General features: G+C 41.6%; 1 protein-coding gene across 1 annotated transcript; it reads left to right on the forward strand.

Annotated features, from left to right (window-relative positions):
* Positions 1-9,127: 9,127 nt before the first annotated feature.
* On the forward strand, positions 9,128-12,528 carry LOC147418526 (dnaJ protein homolog ANJ1-like). The gene is made up of 7 exons (XM_086506507.1): positions 9,128-9,526; positions 9,985-10,153; positions 10,256-10,397; positions 10,485-10,618; positions 10,696-10,838; positions 10,943-11,141; positions 11,901-12,528. Exons 1-7 carry the CDS (start codon positions 9,377-9,379, stop codon positions 12,224-12,226), a joined length of 1,263 nt encoding a protein of 420 aa, XP_086362633.1. The 5' UTR covers positions 9,128-9,376; the 3' UTR covers positions 12,227-12,528.
* Positions 12,529-18,265: the final 5,737 nt, after the last annotated feature.

Below are 18,265 nucleotides of genomic sequence, written 5' to 3' on the forward strand. Positions count from 1 at the left end.
TTGCCAAATTGATGGATTTCATGTCTTCAGAAGTTAGAACCACCATCATGTCCAAACTATATAAAGACCCCGAGCTAGTCTCAGCTCTTCGAGCCTTCCTCAATGGAGAATTACAGGCCGGATTACCACAGTTTGCACATATGAACAAACCTGACTCGGTAATGAATGATGAGGAACATTTAACACCACCATCTGACCTAGCGGGACATGAATCTGTAATTGAAGTACCCGTTAACAAGTTGGGGCAATACTTTGAAGGTGATGAATCTAATGCTACTCTACCAATCACTACTAAAGGATTAACTGTAAAGGGGGTCCTTGACGGTGGTGCGGGAGTCAGCATGGTGACAAAGAGTTGTTGGGAGTCTATGGGGCGACCTCACCTTGAAGCCACAAGCGTAGTGGTAAAATTGGCTAATGGATCTATTGTTACGCCTATTGGAATGCTAAAGGATCTCAGAATCAAGGTCTTGGGACACAAGGTAAGGCAGACTTTCATTGTTATGGATTTTTCCAAGCATCCTATGTCATTTGAGATGATCTTAGGGCGTCCATTCTTGAGGGAAGCAAAAATGGTGCATGACTGGTCCAAAAACCACATCTACTTACAGTTCCAAGACTCTGTCATTCGAGTTGATCTTTTAAGTGGTCGAACGCATCCTCTAGGAAATAAATTCATCATTGATAATCGATCAGACACAACAATTCACTCAGCTCCATCACAGTATTGTTACACGTGTAACGAAGACACGGATATTGGGGAGACTCTCCTTATATGGATATCCTACTCGGAATGGCTGAGTCAGACAATGTCGATTGGGTGCACCTAGCGGCAACTATAGATACATGGAGAGTTAGAGGAACAACCTGGGTAACACCATATGGGGAAGAGATACCACACATTGCACCAGTAAACATGTTAGGTGTAGCGCATGTAACATCCGATGATAAGAAAGAGGCACACCTACCTGAGAGTGAAACCGATGATTCCTCAAAGGCTTCATGCCAATACACATCAGAAACGGAATCTCAGGGAGAAATGGATTCAGAACCTGAGTAAACATCGAGTGAACCAAGTATAGAAACTGAACACTCAAGGCCTAGTACGACCATCTATGGTAATTTATATGAGAGTGAAGAAGATACAAGCGAAGACCTATCAGGCGAGTCGAGTTTAAACATTTACCAAAATCAAAACCTTAACAAGAAACAAAGGTCATATAAGAGACGACGATATCGAGCAAATGTGAGAGCTAGGATAAAGAAGGAAAGATCTACTGCAGAATGGCTTAGCTATCTAGGGTCATGTGATGCTCATCGAAAGCTAGTAGACAATTGGGGTGAACATCTCCAGAGTGTCATGTGGTGCAGCCCCCGACCCATTGACCTCGCTCAATTGGAGGTTACAGAGCCGAAATTGAGTCGAACTATAAGAAGACGTCAAAACCGAGAGTTAGCTCAACAACAAAAGGAGGTAGAACTAAAAGAAAGGTCTCTGTCAGGACAAGAGCCTGCTAACTTACATATGGCTCCTGAACATTTTAAATCTTATACCACGGGGGAGCGAAAGGTTGTGTATGCCAAAGCCCAACGAATACCTACCAATGGAAGCAATGGAGTCTATGATGGTCCAGCGGTAGTTAAAGAGATAGAATTAGCAGAACCAGGTGAGGAGTCTAAACCAGTCTTTATTGCTCAAGACCTTACCGAAACTGAAGAGGCTGTACTTAAGGAGCTCCTCAAGGAATACAAGGATATCTTTGCTTGGACATATCATGACATGAAGGGCGTTCCACCTTCTGTGGTGCAACATACAATTCCCATGATCAACACTGCTAAACCCGTCCAGCAACGACCCTATCCAATGAATCCTAAGTACGCCAAAATTGTACAAGAGGAGATTGAAAAACTTATCCAATGTGGATTCATATACCCTATTGAGCACTCAGAATGGGTTTCTCCAATAGTCATTGTGCCAAAAAAGAATGGGAAACTAAGAGTGTGCGTGGACCTCAAGAAAGTTAATACAGCTACTAGGAGAGATCATTATCCCTTGCCATATTCAGAACATGTGCTTGAAAGAGTTGCGGGCAAGGAAGCTTATAGCTTTTTTGATGGGTACTCAGGTTACAATCAAATCACAATTGCATTAGAGGACCAAGCTAAAACTGCTTTTATCACAGAGTTTGGAGTGTTTACATTTCGTGTTATGGCTTTTGGCTTAACAAATGCCCCGGCTACATTCCAACGATTAATAAACACTGCGTTTAAAGAATTTCTAAGGGAGTTTTGTGAAGCTTTCCTAGACGACCTTTGTGTTTATTCTTCTTGGGAGAAGCATTTGTTATATCTACGAAAAATATTTGAAAGGTGCAGATTTTATCGCATCTCATTGAACCCTTTCAAATGCCAATTTTGGGTTAAGCATGGAGTCATTCTAGGGCATATAGTGTCCAAGAACGGGATATCCACAGATGAGAGTAAGATTAAAGCCATTGCCGATTTGCCACCACCTACTAACTATAAAGGAGTTCAAAGATTTATGGGCCATGTTGGTTATTATCGAAGGTTTATTTTAAACTTTGCCGAGATAGCGCGTCTATTGTACAAGCTTCTTATCGAGTTTCACTGGACAGAAGAATGTCATCAATCTTATGAGTTATTAAAGAAGGCCCTAACAAGTGCTCAATCCTGCGAACACCTGATTGGAATGTACCTTTTCATGTGCATATTGATGCATCAAATTTTGCTATTGGGTGTGTTCTAACTCAACCAGGAGAACATAAATTGGACTACCCTATTAGCTTTGCAAGTCGCCAATTAAATGATGCCGAGATGAACTACACTACTACAGAGCGCGAAGGTCTAGCTATGATTTACGTAGTAAAGAAATTTCGCTATTACCTTCTTGCTACCAAGTTTGTGTTTTATGTTGATCATCAAGCATTGCTATATTTGGTAAACAAGCCGTGTTCCACAGTCGAATTACACGATGGTTGTTAATTCTTCTTGAGTTTGACTTCACCGTTGTTGTGAGGCTTGGGAGGAAACATGTCATGGCGGATCATTTATCTCGTATCCCTAATGGCGAAGCTCCTACGGGGGTTGATGATGAATTGCCTGATACTCCTTTGTTCATTGTTGAGACAATGCCTGAATGGAGTGAAAAGATTGTTAACTTCTTAGTTAATGGTTTTCCACCCAAAGAGCTGCGAAAAGATATAGCTCGAAAATTAATCAAGGAATGCGAACCCTATTGCTTACTGGCTGGAATAACTCTCTAAGAGAGGAAAAGATGATGTTCTTAGACGCTGTGCCCGCGAGGATGAGTATTTATATATTCTACAAGAGGCACACATGGGCATAGCTGGTGGTCACTTTTCAGGAAGTTGACTGCCCGAAAGATCTTACAGTCAGGCTATTGGTGGCCCACTCTGTTTAAGGATGCATCACTTTTTGCAAAGGGATGTGATGAATGCCAACGCTTCAAGAAGCCACAAGAAGGGATAGGATGCCTCTACATCCCATCAAGGTAACCCAACCATTTGAAAAGTGGGGCTTAGACTTTGTAGGACCGATTAGTCGGCTGCACGTAACACGCAATCACGATATATCATTGTGGCTACCGACTATGTAACCAAATGGGCTGAAGCAAAAGCAACACGAAAGGCGGATGCAAAAACAACAGCTAAGTTCCTCTTTGAGAACATTATCACACGTTTTGGATGCCCCTTTGAACTTGTGAGTGACAATGGAACTCATTTTATAAATGAAGTAATAAAAGAACTCACATCAAACTTCATGATATCTCACCACAAGTCTACACCCTATTATCCCCAAGCAAATGGCCAAGCTGAGAGTACCAACAAAACTCTCATCTCCATTTTGACAAAGACAGTTGAGGCTCATCGCACTGATTGGGACCTAAAGCTTACATCAGCTTTATGGGCTTATCGTACTGCGTATAAAGTTGCTATTAATTGCACACCGTTTAAGATGGTGTATGGCCAAGCAGTTATGCCATGGGAGTTTGTCATTCCTAGTCTTCGGAAGCTTCTCAAGAGGTTGGGATGGTTGAACCCCTTAGTGGAGCGATTATATATCCTGGAAAGGCTAGATGAAGAGAGGCAATTAGCTGTGCGAAATGCTCTCTAGTGGAGAAGGATAGGAGAAAGAAGTGGTTTGATAGCCATTTAAAGGATAAAGACATCAAGGTTGGTGATAAAGTTCTTATGTACGGGGTACGTAATGAAAAGAAGAAATTGAAATACGCTGGTAAGGGACCATATCGAGTGTGTGAAATTACCCCGCAAGGTACCATTCGTGTGGAGACTCTAGATGGAGTTGAAACCATTGGATTCCTTAATGGGAGTAAATTCAAAAGATATAATGATCCTCTAAGCCAGGAAGAGTTGCAAGCCATCCATCAAAAGAAGGCTGCCAAGGAACAAGCAGAGCTTAGAAAAAATCCAAGCAAGAGTGAGGCTCGAGAACGACAACAACGTCTTAGACGCCAACGAACGAGAGGCTAATCTGGGAATCACGCAAGCATTTTTCAAGGACACAGATGACGACTCATTAGAATCTGAGCCACCGCTACGATACCCAATTGAGCTAAATAGCCCCTATGGGAAAGTACTATACAATGCCTTATTAGATACAGGAGCTAAACACAATTTGTTATCCTATGGAGTTTGGTGTCAATTAGGGAAACCGACCCTATCCCCGAGTACGATGCAAGTCAAGGGCATTAATAAAAAGAAAACTGCTATTCTTGGAGTCCTTCAGACCCCTGTTGTCTATGACAATGGAAGCATAGTGCAGAGGTTTCTAGTCATGCCCGCGGGAGCTATGGAAGGTAACGTAAACCTGGGACGCACGTAGATGTTGGCAACCAAATGCACTATTGATTGGGATATTGCTAGTGTCACGACGCGACCACCGACTCTTACCCCTATCATTCAACCAAAGTCACCTACGTTGCAAACTCTAGCAAAGTTGAAGGATAGCCAACATTCACAAGCCAAGGTGGTTAACTCGTCCTTGCCGGCTACCCATGAACCTAGCACTTCAACACTTGTAGTTGCAGCAAGCATAAAATATTGCAAGTACTCAACCTGCCTGACGACCTAAGAGTACATATCAATGGGTCCCAAGGCCTTACTTCCAACTACCTCAACCCTCCCATCCATTCCAAGAAAAAATTTCCCTGGAGAACCAAGAGCGCGCCTAGGAGAGTACAAGACCAAATCACGATGGATTCCAAAACGACTATTAGAAGCCCAAGGCTACTATGATGGAAATGAGCAAATTGGGTACCTAAACGTAAAATGTGTCCTTCCCTATCGACAATAAACCCATATGAGTCAAACAGTGTAACACTAAAGCCAATGGCAGACCGTGGGAAGGGAAAGATCACAGAATGCTACACACCTAGTCCAGAGCTAGTTTGGGCTCCAAGGAAAACCAATTTATTCCACCTAGCTCAAGAAGGGGGGAGTTCCATGAAGCTTCTAGCTCCTCATGTAATACATCCATAGAGGTAAAAGCTTCTACACAGCCTCCATCTATAGTAGTGGACCTCCATGAAGCTACAAAAGAATCCACACCTCCCAGTGTTCAAGAATCACCTGATGAACCACTTCAAGTTCGATCCTGGGAGAGTACCTTACCACCCTTGCAACTTGACGAGGCACCTAGGGTAATAGAAAACTACTGGCAAAAATCCTCACCTATTACCAACTGGAACAATTGGTTTCAAAGGGTGACAACTCATTTCAAACGGTATGATCTACCCAAGGAAGGGGGGAGTGTTTGTTTGGACATCCATTATCACTCACTTGCTTCCCTCTCAACCTTTCCCCCTGACCTTAATCTCCAATCTTAGGGAATGTATATATAAAGCCTTATACTCACAAAAAAAGATAAAAAAGTAAAAGAGCAAGAGCCATAACACAAAATCATAAAAACAAATTATGCACAAGAACACGACCCTTGTAATATTTGCACTCTAACCATCATCTATTTGCGTGTACAGATATGGCTAGTACGCTAGAGTCATCCACTCCTGCCTTGGGTGAGAGGTACCCTCGTTACTTTTCACAAATATTTCACATGGTCTTTCCAGTGCTTGCATGTGAATGGGATTTGATAGGTACGCTAGCATGTGAGAGGAATTTTGAGGAGTTAGAATGACTGTACGTCTCTTGACCACGTTGATCCATACTTAGTATAGAGCATTTCTCCATTGCACAAGCCTACTTTGAAAAGACTTAAGCCTTTCTCCATTAGCACCTTCCAACTAATATGACCAGATGGACTATAGGCGTCTAGTGACTTCTTAGTAAACATGGGCACCTATGATGAAGAAGAAAATTTACAGGACTACACGGATGGCACATATGGTCTCATGGATGATGACTTTGTTTATCTCGACGACGAGGATAGGGGTTTAGCCTTAGGGTTTCCCCCAACCTCTACAATATCCTATTCCCTTGACTCTCTAGGGGTTGTGCAAATAATTAGGTTAGGGTTCCTTATGTTTTTTTGTTGTGTGTCAATAAGTGTTGGTACCTTTTCCACTAATGTGCCTCAGGGAGGTATTCCTTTTTTGTTGAGTCCCTGTACAGGAGCATGTTGCTATTGATAGGATTTGGACCTTCATGAAATCTTTATCTCGACTCACTCTTTAATCAAGCGCGACCATCGACACAAACAGGTGTTTCTTGTCCATTACATTGGCTCTTATCTTTTTTGCATCTATGATTGTCTGCTTTGATTGTGATTGGTAGGATAATATCCAGAACATTTGCTTAGTAATAAACATTTATTCAATGTAATTTTTTGTCATAATCACTTGTATAGGTTTAAAAATCAACCAGTCCGACTAAGCTAGTTTGACCAAGTTAGGTGTTAGAGATCTTCTCTTAATACCATGGGGAATGCCTTTCTAATAATCAATGGTTACTTAGGTTCTTAATCCGATTTAGGCAGCATTGTGTGCAATGTACTAGGGCTTTCTAGTGGGCTTGACCCTATTGACCTTTAGCTTAAGTATTATAAAGGGAGTTTACTAGTGTGATGAGCCTGGGGAGGTGTATCAGTGTTATATGACCCCCCACAGCTACAAAATTAAAATGATTAAAAAAAAAAAAAAAAACAAAACAAAACAAAAAAATATCAAAGTGCCACAATGTAAAATTTTAAGCTAGAAGAGAAATCTCAACTTGATTGGGTACTTCACTCACATGTATCGCCTATGGTACTAGAGCCCTAGAGGTTCCCAGTATGGGCGCTTTTTCTTGAAAAGCAAAAAACCTAAGGCATACAAAATAAGCACATACATCAAAATTGAATCACTGTGAAAAGAATTTGGGGGGTCAAAGAAAAAGTAATCAGTCAGGCGATGATTTCATGAGAAATTCCTTTTATGGTAGCTTAACTACAAGGTCTTCTAGATATAGCCTTTAGTCAGCCCTCGAACATGAATACTTGGCTCTCGCGATTAAACAACTTAATTGACCACAGAAAATTAAGAAGCTTACCCATGGTATTAATATTCGATCTCTAGTGCCTTTCGACCGTCAAATTAGCGACCCCAGACTTGTTTAATTTTTTACCTTTACATCTGTTTATACATTTGATTACATTGCAATTTAATGTTCATTGCTGACAAATTGTTTGAAATTCTTTTACCAATCAATTTGTCTACCTAAAACTGCATATGCTTTTTAATCACTTATGAGAATGCAATTACTGTGTCAATGTTGTTTGATTTTGCAGTGACTGAAGAAGGCTAAGGACATTCATCTCAAATGCTCTTCCACCTCGACGAACGAGCTTCAACTCAATAGCTTCCGAGGACGGAATCTACATCAGGAAGGGGGGCATGTTAACCCTCACGGCTCACGGACACCCCATCACCTACGACGGACGTGTATTATGTATTTGGTAGAGTCAGGTACCGGGCTTGTCGGACCAATAGGAAAAGGGTAAGAGTGATCGCCGATGAGAGGCGCACTCTAACTGGGACATTCAAGGGATTAGTTGGCTAAGCATGGGCGCCCAAGTGTGAATGGGGTGAGCTCATATAAAAGCCAACTAAACCTAAAATTCACTTATTCTCTCATTTGTGCAATAGAAGAGTGCTCTTGCTCCATCTCCATTTCCATCTTCTTCTTCTTCACCTCCTTGTGTGTGTGTGTATGTGAGAGAGAGAGAGAGAGAGAGAGAGAGAGAGAGAGAGAGAGAGAGAGAGAGAGAGATCGAGCATTGCGGCGGTACGACGGCGGTGAAGCGGTTGAGCGTGACGTAGCGGCGTCTCCTTCTTCTTCGCGGTGAGGAATCCTCCACGATAGGAGCATAGAGCGGTGAGTGACACACCATTGCCCTCTTTTGAGCTTACTAGTTAAGCTAGTTGTGTGCTTGGAGCCGTCTATGGCTCGCACACAGTGTTAGGCAAGGCCCTTGTTTCGACAGTGCGGCAAGGAGCGCACAGCTACTGTGGACATGTGGCCTAGCCAAGCGTAGTAAAGAAGGACTAGAGTCAACTTATGAAATGAGGAAGGGATGATATAACCTTAGTCTTTAGCGTTTCTCTTTCATCTATTAAAAACCATAAACTTACCCTCTTATTAATTAGCTTGGGTACAAAACCTTTGCACAAACCTTGGAGGCTTAGGAAGCTGACCCGAGGCTACAAGGAATGGTCCCTGCGTGATCATTTTCTGTAATACTATGATTGCATGGCCAACAGCCATTGCCAGGAGCAATATTGTAGGGAATGGTCAATTAGGGACAACTGCTAGTCGTCAAAGTTAGGGGGGACCAATAACAAACTGTTGCGGAACGCCGATGACCTAGTGGAGACAAAGAGACATACATAGGAAATTCCATCCACCGAGGTATTGATTGCAACACTGCTGTTGGGATTCCTCCCATTGCGGCTCGTATATTTTATGCCATCTGTTGACGTGGTTGCGATCCTGTAGATGCAACACCTCATTACGGCTAAGAAGGAGAACTGATCTGATGGTGCAGATCAGCTGCCCCCAACCCCCGATCTTGATGAAGCTTTGGACAAAGTGAACCTATTCTTGCCAGTTTTGTGGGAACTGCTTCTTAGGAGTTCAGAACCACGGCATCCCGAGAAGCTACCAGAACGTTCCAAGAGGTTCCCTCTTATTGTTGCCATGGCCATTTCTGTTCTAAAAGACAAACAATCGAGCACGGTTCTCCGAAGGTCTCCATTGAATCTACGCCGCCCTTGTTAAGATCTCGTCCTGCAGATTGCTGCTGCTATTGACCTGCCATAGTCCCGTGAAGATTTCCATTACTAGGCGAAAACTTGAAGCTTTCCTCTGAGTCTTCAACAACCATGTTTGGGCGTGCTCCAAAGAAGAGTAACAACACCAGATACTATGAGATCCTAGGTGTACCCAAAAATGCCTCTGCCGATGAGCTCAAGAAGTCCTACAGAAAGGCGGCCATAAAAAACCATCCTGATAAGGGTGGAGATCCAGAGAAGGTAAGCTGGCCTCGTTCTCATTGCCTGCATTTGTGCGCTGTAAGGTAGAACTACTCTAGGTGTGTAATCTGGATTGCTTGCGTTTGCCTGGATGTTATGATGATGGTCCTTTGGAATCTCAATCATGAGATCCAGAGAAGGTAAGCTGGGCTTGTTCTCATTGCCTGCATTTGTGCGCTGTAAGGTAGAACTACTCTGGGTGTGTAATCTGGATTGCTTGCGTTTGCCTGGATGTTATGGTGATGGTCCTTTGGAATTTCGATCATGAGGGCAAGTGAGTATCTTCTGAAACATCCGATGGTTGCTCTTCGGTGTGAATGATCTTGAGGTATAATTAGATTATGTATGTGTCTAGCTTTGTAATGAAACTCATTCTGGTCATTGTAAGCTTTCTTTTACATCTGCATACACTTCATACATGGGTGAACAAGACCGTGAGACTTGCTATGTGTGTGCAGTTCAAAGAGCTTGCTCAAGCCTATGAAGTCTTAAGTGATCCAGAGAAGAGGGATATATATGACCAATATGGGGAGGATGCCATCAAGGAGGGAATGGGTGGAGGCGGGGAGGGGCACAATCCGTTTGATATATTCGAGTCCTTTTTTGGTGGAGCGAGTCCATTTGGAGGTAGCTATGGCTTTTAAGCGATGGTGTTTGATTGGGCTTGTTTGACATTGAGAACTGTCATGGTCTTACTTAGTATATCTATGCTATGTGCCATCCGTGTAGGTGGCAGTTCAAGGGGGGGCAGGAGGCAGAGACGCGGGGAGGATGTCGTGCATCCTCTAAAAGTGTCTCTTGAGGAATTGTATAATGGAATCTCCAAGAAGCTGTCTTTGTCCAGAAATGTGTTATGCCCCAAATGTAAAGGGTGAGATTTCTGAGCTTGTAATGAATTGGCTTCACTGATTTTATGCAATGGTTTATTGCTCACTCTCCATGTGCAACCATTGAGCAGTACTGGATCGAAGTCTGGAGCTTCATCGAAGTGTATGAGTTGTCAAGGGTCTGGTATGAAGGTGTCCATAAAGCAACTTGGCCCTGGGATGATTCAACAGATGCAACATGTGTGTCCGGACTGCAAGGGCTCTGGTAAGTAGTAATGCAAAGGCCAGTATGGCATAATACCTCGTCTAAAGGAAAAGGCTTACCTCAAGTGCATTTTGCAGGTGAAACCATCAATGAGAGGGATAGGTGTTCACAATGCAAGGGCGAGAAGGTCGTGCAAGAAAAGAAGGTTTTAGAAGTACATGTGGAGAAGGGTATGAAGCACAATCAGAAAATCACATTTGCTGGAGAGGCAGATGAGGCGGTGAGTTTCACGGTCTTGTGCCATATGCAGTAGTCTGGTTTTTCTTACTCTTAGTCATGGCTATGAGCTTTAGTATGTATTTCTGAATCTTGTACTCTTTCCAGCCGGACACTATTACTGGCGATATAGTGTTTGTCCTGCAACAAAAGGACCATGCAAAATTCAAGAGGAAGGGTGATGACTTATTTTATGAGCACACTCTCACTCTTTCTGAAGCTTTGTGTGGGTACCAGTTTATTCTAACCCACCTGGATGGGCGTCAGCTACTAATGAAGTCACAGCCCTTAGAAATTGTGAAACCAGGTAAGCCATTTTTCTGGACATTATATTGTTACAGTAAAACTGTGAGAGAGTTGGGCCTTGACTACTACTAGTGGGTGAGCTTGCTTGAAACAAGGGGCATAGGTTGTTAGGCTAGTATTTTATGGTCATCTCTTGTTGTGACTGCACATGATGCGCTTTCTAGATCTGCATGTTGATATTACAGGTCTAGACTGGTAAGTATTAGGGAATGTGGACCTTCACAGTAAAAAGAGTACCGAGTCTGGTAGCTTACTTTTACGCAAAGGCTATGATCATGGTTGTGCATCCCTGCATTTGAGCTGTCCAGTCCAGAACGGACATCCGAACTATTACGTCAGGCATCCGGTCAGTTTGATTGTTGACTGTGTTGTTTTGGCCAAATTTGAGTCCACAAATCTTGGTCCATTGGGCAAGTATTGTCATATGGCCCATGGGCCAAAGCCCAAAGCTCAAGCGAGTGGGGCCAAACATGTGCTGCAAAGATGGCATTTGAGTCTCAACTTGGGTATTCTTAGCTCTGTTGTAGACTCTTCTCCTTGCATCGTATGTGTCGTTCTAGCTTTGGCTTTGTCCATTTTGTACTGCACTACTATTGGACTGTACTCGCATTGAACACTCAAACGTGTCAACCTTGGCTAATATCCCAGTACCATTAGGCTCCTTATAGGTGTAAGGGTATTAAAAACTAGTGCTTCTATTTTTGCTAGTTTCTCTCATATTAGATTTGTTCTCAGTGTCTCCTTTGTTTTGTGGGAACAGGGCAATTCAAGGCTATCAATGATGAAGGAATGCCAATCCATCATCGTCCTTTCATGAAGGGCAAGATGTATATACACTTTTCGGTTGACTTTCCGGAATCAGGTTCCCTCACTCAAGATCAGTTGAAGGCTTTGGAAGCGATACTGCCTCCCAAACCTTCCAATGAAATGACAGACATGGAAATTGATGAGTGTGAAGAGACCATCTTACAGGATGTAAACATGGAGGAGGAAATGAGGAGAAAACAACAGCAAGCCCGACAAGAAGCATACGAGGAAGAAGAAGAAACTGGTGGTGGTCCTCAAGTCCAGTGTGCCCAACAGTAGGACTTGTCAGTCATGATTTTATGACAAGTTCTTTTGTAAAGGGAGGGTGTGTCCGAGGATTGTGAGATGATATATGGAGGTTTGAATATGAGTGTTTGGATGGAACCTGCTGTATTATTGCTAGGAAAGTTTTTCTTCCTATTTATTTTCAAGCTACTAACTATAGCTTTGTATCACTAGCTACCACCTTTGATAACTAAAAGCTTGCTACAAGGTGGCAGATACTAGGTCAAAAAACAGATAGCTAGTGTACCACATGTTTATGCTTTTACTCTAATCATTTCCATCATTTGTGTCTCTTATCACATTCCATATATGATTTAGCCATCTTCCATGATCGATGGAGTTTGGTATAAACCATCTTTCATATTGATTCTAGGTCCTTTTTAGCTTGTTTTTCTACTACTTTACTTGTGTGTAGTTTCTCTTCTTTTTTTTCCACTAGTGTTGTCAATCTTTGTTTTTGCATCTTCAAAAGTTCTTGTGTTTAGTTTCTCTTCTTTTATTCCACTAGTATTGTCAGTCTTTGTTTTTGCATCTTCAAAAGTTCTTGTGGTATAATCTTCACTAGCTTCTAGTTTGCTTCAAGTTTTCTTTTCTAGCATTGGGTCTGGGTAATGTTTCCATTTGTTCTTTGAGTTTTTCCCAGCTCATAACCCCACTTGATATGCTTCCAAAGCAACACTTCTCGGCTTGAACACATCCTCTAGATTTTACATTCAATTCCTCTACCCTAATTGAATGTGATTTGGCTCTTATTTCTAAATTTTTCTCTCAATTTGTGCTCTTTGCTTTCACTTTCTCCATGAGGCTCTATGCCTTTGGCTCCTCCTTCATTGAGATGATTTCTTGCTTTCATTAGAAACCTTAGCATCATTTTGTTTCATGAGCTTTGCTTGAGCTCTTGTCACAAATTTCATTGACTATGGGTTCACCCTCAAAAGTTTGGGTTTTTGGAAATTCTCTAGAAAGTGTTGCTCTTTCTTATCATAATTTCGATAATACATAGTAGGAGGTACCCAGTTTTGATCTAGCAACACATGTTCTTCCAATGCTCTTGTGCTTTAGGATTTTCACAACCCTCTACCCTTGGTTTTGAGTGGGGCTTGTTTGCACCAAAGTTACTTTGGATCCACATTTTTGGGCATGCAATTGGATGGTTCCAATGCACGTTGGAACATTAGCTAAATTCCATTAATTGGTAAGGAAGAGATACTTGCTCCGTAGGGCATGATATGTTTGTCTAGTTTCTCTTTAGGTTGCATCTACTCAAGGGAAATTGGACTCCCACCAGTTAAGTATGTTGTGGTCCTTGTGTCTCCATGGGCATATATTTCACATTTCCCTCATACTTTGTCCTACAGCTATGCTTGTGTTTCAAAGTTTGTCCACTTGCCTTCTATGGCACACCACTTAATGGGTTTCCTTTGAGCCATTAGATATTCTTGAGGAGTCCCTTGTTCACACATTTGCTAATGCGTTTTCCTTTGAATATCAGCCATCACTTTATTTATCTTGCTGGGGACAATAACCCTATGTGGTCTTACATGGTGCAACATGTTCTTGTGCCAAAGGGCGTCTAGAATATTGTGCAGGGCATTGATAAACGTCTTGGTTCTAAGGATGTAGGCGATGTTGAGGATGTTGCAGGTCTTGTTGCAAGGATTGCTGCTATTAGAGTTGTTGTGTCTATGGCACAACAAGCTTGTTGAGATGTAAAGAATGCGTAGGCTCATGTGTTGATTGTGCTATTTGTGAAGCGCACCATTACTCCTCACATTCGTTCAGCGAAATCTGCAAAACAGGCTAATGATATTCTGGCTATCTTTTTGAAAGCCGCAATGAGGAAAAAATTGGGTGTTACGTAAAGAGCTGGAGTCGAAGATTATGTATGAGTAAGATGATATGGACACTTTTCTTTTGGTGTCAAGGATATCAATGAGCAACTTATTTTTGTAGGTGAAGTCATTTCAGACAATTCCCTTGTGCAGATTGTTCTTGATGCCTTGCCAGACTCTTACCAGACTTTTGCTAGTACTTGGAGACTTATGACCCAAGGAAATCTTGAAGTTGTCAAGTTTGATGCATTGTGTACATTGCTGTTGCAAGAGTCATTTTACAAAAAAAAAAAAGACTAGACAATATGCAGTTGAACATGCTTTAATTGCTACTCAAAGAAAGGGTGGTAATAACACTAATGCAGCCACTTCTTATGGTTCTTCTACGAGTGGAAAATCACATGTTCATAATTCTTTTGCTGGCAACAATTCATCTAAAGATTCTGGTGATAAGGGCAAAAAGAAGATGCGTTGCCATTATTGTAAAGCTAATGATCACTTGATCAAGCAATGTCCTAAGTTGAAAACTATAGAGACTAAGAAGTAAGAGGATGGTTTCACTACAAATGTTGGTTCCACTACAAATGCAGCTATTGTTGAGTCGTCTTTGAAAGGAGATTGTGATGTTGATATTGAGGCAGAATGGGCTTTTAGTGCAGAGTGTACCTATAATCTCGTTGTTAATTATGTATGCATGTCAATTGTTGCACATTCACATGTGGTATTTTAACAATGGTGCTACAAAGCACATCACCTCACATCATGATTTGTTCACCTCTCTTGAGTCTATTCCTCATGGAAATTCAGTTACTTGTGCCAACAATGTCTCTTATCCAGTTCAGGGAGTTCGAAAGATTGTGTTTACTGTTGCAAATGACAGTTTTTTCACAGTTGTTGATGCACTTTATGTACTTGGGATCAAGAAGAATCTCTTGTCTATATCTACACTTGCTTTGGACTTGTAGTAAAATTTGTGGATGACAGATATACAGTACATGATCTCAGTTTTGGTGATGAAATTGTTGCATCTGGCATTTTATGTCGTGGGTTGTATACGTTCACTTTGTATGACAAGTGTAGGCAGAATTTTGCAAATGCACTTGTGGATTCAAAGGCTATTTCAGATGCAAAACTTTGACATGTACGTTTTGGTCATCTCAATTTTGCCAGTTTGCTACGTTTGTAGAAATGTGATATGGTTGCTTCTTTGCCGTCTCTTGAAGCACCTGTCAAACATGTTTGTGAAGGTTGTATTTTGGGTAAGATTCAGCGTTCTAATTTTCCAAAGGATGGTTTAGTTAGGGCCACATACAGGTTGCAGCTTGTGCATAGTGATGATTACTCCAGGCATGCATGGGTATTTCCGCTTAAAGCAAAGTCCGAAGTATTTATGTGCTTCCAACAATTTTTGGCTATGGCTGAAAATGTCTCAAAATGTACAATGGGCACCCTCCATTCCGATCGAACGGGGAGTATATCTCTCATGAATTTAATGCATTTTAGGCTAGTCATGCGATAAAATGCCAATTACAGCGCTTTATACGCCTCAACAAAATGGTATTGCTGAAAGAAAAAACAAGTCACTTATGAAAATGGCATGATGTATGGTCAAAAGTCAAGCTTTGCCGCATTCTTTTTGTCTTGAGGCCATCATGTGTGCCACTTATGTACTAAACACGCGTACTACGAAATCTTTGCAAACTATTACTCCATATGAGGCAAGGCATGATAGAAAGCCTTCTATTGAGCACATGCGTGTTTTTGACTGTTTTGCATATGCTTTGGTGCCACAAACAAAACACATAAAATTGGATGATAAGGCTGTCAAATGTATTTTTGTCGGTTATAGTGCTGAAAGCAAAGGTTATAGGCTATATAATATGACACTTTGTTTCCACTTTTCAGTGGTGGAAGTACAAATGTAAATTCCAATTACGCAAATGTACAATCTATGGGGGTTTCTGAAAATGTTATAGATCAACCTAAACTGATGTAGATGTACATGATGTACTTGATGAGGAAAGGGCTGAAAATGAGCAGGCTAGAGATATACCAAAATGGTTGTGCATACATTGCGCGACAGCAAATTGGATGCACTTTTGTCTAGTCGCACTCGTTTAGACTCTCTCCATGCATCTTATGCATCGGATTGTTATGCTTTGGATGTGTCTAGCTTACATGATGTTGAGGAACCTCTGTCTTTTGATGAAGCACAGAATTTAGAAAATTGAATGGCTTCCATGCAATCAAAATATGATGCACTTATAGAAAATGACACATGGACTTTATGTGATTTGCCTCCTGGCAAAAAGGCCATTGGTACAAAGTGGGTTTACAAGTTGAAACGCAAGCCAGATGGTGAGATTGATCGCTATAAGGCTCCACTTGATGCAAAGAGTTATGCACAACAAAAAGGCATAAATTATGAAGAGACTTTTTCTTCCACTTGTCGTATTACTACTGTGCATTTTCTATGTGCATTGGCAACTCATTTTGGTTGGGATGTACATCAATGAGACATTGTTACTGCTTTCTTGAATGGTGACATATTTGAGGAAGTTTATGTAACGCAGCCTCGCGGTGTTAAGAAAGGACAAGAGGATAAGGTGCACAAATATAACAAAGCTTTGTATGGGTTAATCTCCTTATGCTTAGGTATGAGAAGGTTGACGCTCATTTGGTCAAACGAGGCTTTTGTAACAGTCCATCAAAAAGCACATTGTATGTAAAGCGCGAGGGTGATATACTTCTCAATGTGGTTCTTTGCTGATCACTGGACCAAATGACAGACATATTGCTGAATTTAAGGTTGATTTGAATGCTAACTTTCAAGATAAAAGATTTGGGGCTCTTGCATCATTACTTGGGTATACAGTTTAAGTAGTGTGATGGCCGTATTGCCTTGTGTCAAAAAAGTTACATAGAGACATTGCTATGTAAGTTTTGACTTGAGGATTGCAAACCTATTGCCACTCCCATGGAAACAGGTTTGAAATTGAGTCTTCATGATGCTGGTTATCCTGCAAATGTCACTATTTACCAAATTTTTGCTGGATGCCTCGTTTATGTATGCAACACGAGGCCAAATATTCAGTTTGCAGTCTCACAAGAGGTCAGTAGATTTATGCAAAGCCTAGGGTCTAAGCATTGGTAGACTGTCAAGAGGATTTTTTGCTACTTGAGTGGCACTTTACACCTTGGCTTGTTTTATCCCAAGGGGGATTATTGCGGCCAGACTTACATGCTTTTTCAGACTCAAATCGGGCTAGTTGTTTAGACACACGAGTGTCCACAAGTGGTTTTTGTTTCATGCTTGGCAGTTCATGTATATCATGGTTGAGCAAGAAGCAACCTACTGTGGCCACTTCGTTGTGAGGTTGAGTACGAGGCAGCCTTCACAGCTACGGTTGAGTGTGTATGGCTCAAACGCCTTAAGGATGATTTGGGTGTTGGACAGGACACTACCAACACTATCTACACTGAGAGTCAGAGCACATTGATAGTTGTGAGGAACCCAAATTAATGCTCGCACAAAGCACATTGAGGTGCATTACCACTATGTCAGGGAGAGGCTCTTAGCAAGAGAGATCAGCTTGGCTTATGTGCCAACACAGGACAAGCTTGCAGATCCTTTCACAAAGGCATTGTCTCGTGAGAAATTCAAAGCTTTTCACAAAGCTTTGGGCTTACTCCCCTTTGTGGATTGACCATGTCCTCAGGGCATGGCACTTCCCTTTACTCATGTGCCAGCTCTCGTCCACCGCATCACTCCATGGGGGAATTTGTTACCATATACGTGTGGTAGTGATATGTGTGAACACACTTAAGACTAACGGGGCATTTTTTCCCTCACTAGGAGGTTTTTCCCCCCATGCATTGTATATCATTCTAGGGCTATCTATCTTTTTATAGCACACTAAATAATACACTCTCTCTTGTATGCCTTGAGCTTCCTTCGTCTTCTCCAAGCTGTGTGTGTTTTCTTGCAACCCTAATTCCAACACTAAGTAAATTCAGCCATCATTACAAAATTAGATCAAAGAGATCAATGGAAAAAGTACTTACCCATAGTAGAGTATGCGTACAATAAAACCATCCATACTTCTACAAGAAAGGAACCCTTCGAGGTAATTGAAGGAAGACCCAAGCTCTTATCAAAATATCAAAGAAACTATATCCATCATGCAGCAAAAGCAAAAGG

The sequence above is a fragment of the Adiantum capillus-veneris genome, chromosome 30 (assembly GCF_014529385.1).
Source record: "Adiantum capillus-veneris isolate H3 chromosome 30, ASM1452938v2, whole genome shotgun sequence".
Lineage (NCBI taxonomy): Eukaryota > Viridiplantae > Streptophyta > Polypodiopsida > Polypodiales > Pteridaceae > Adiantum > Adiantum capillus-veneris.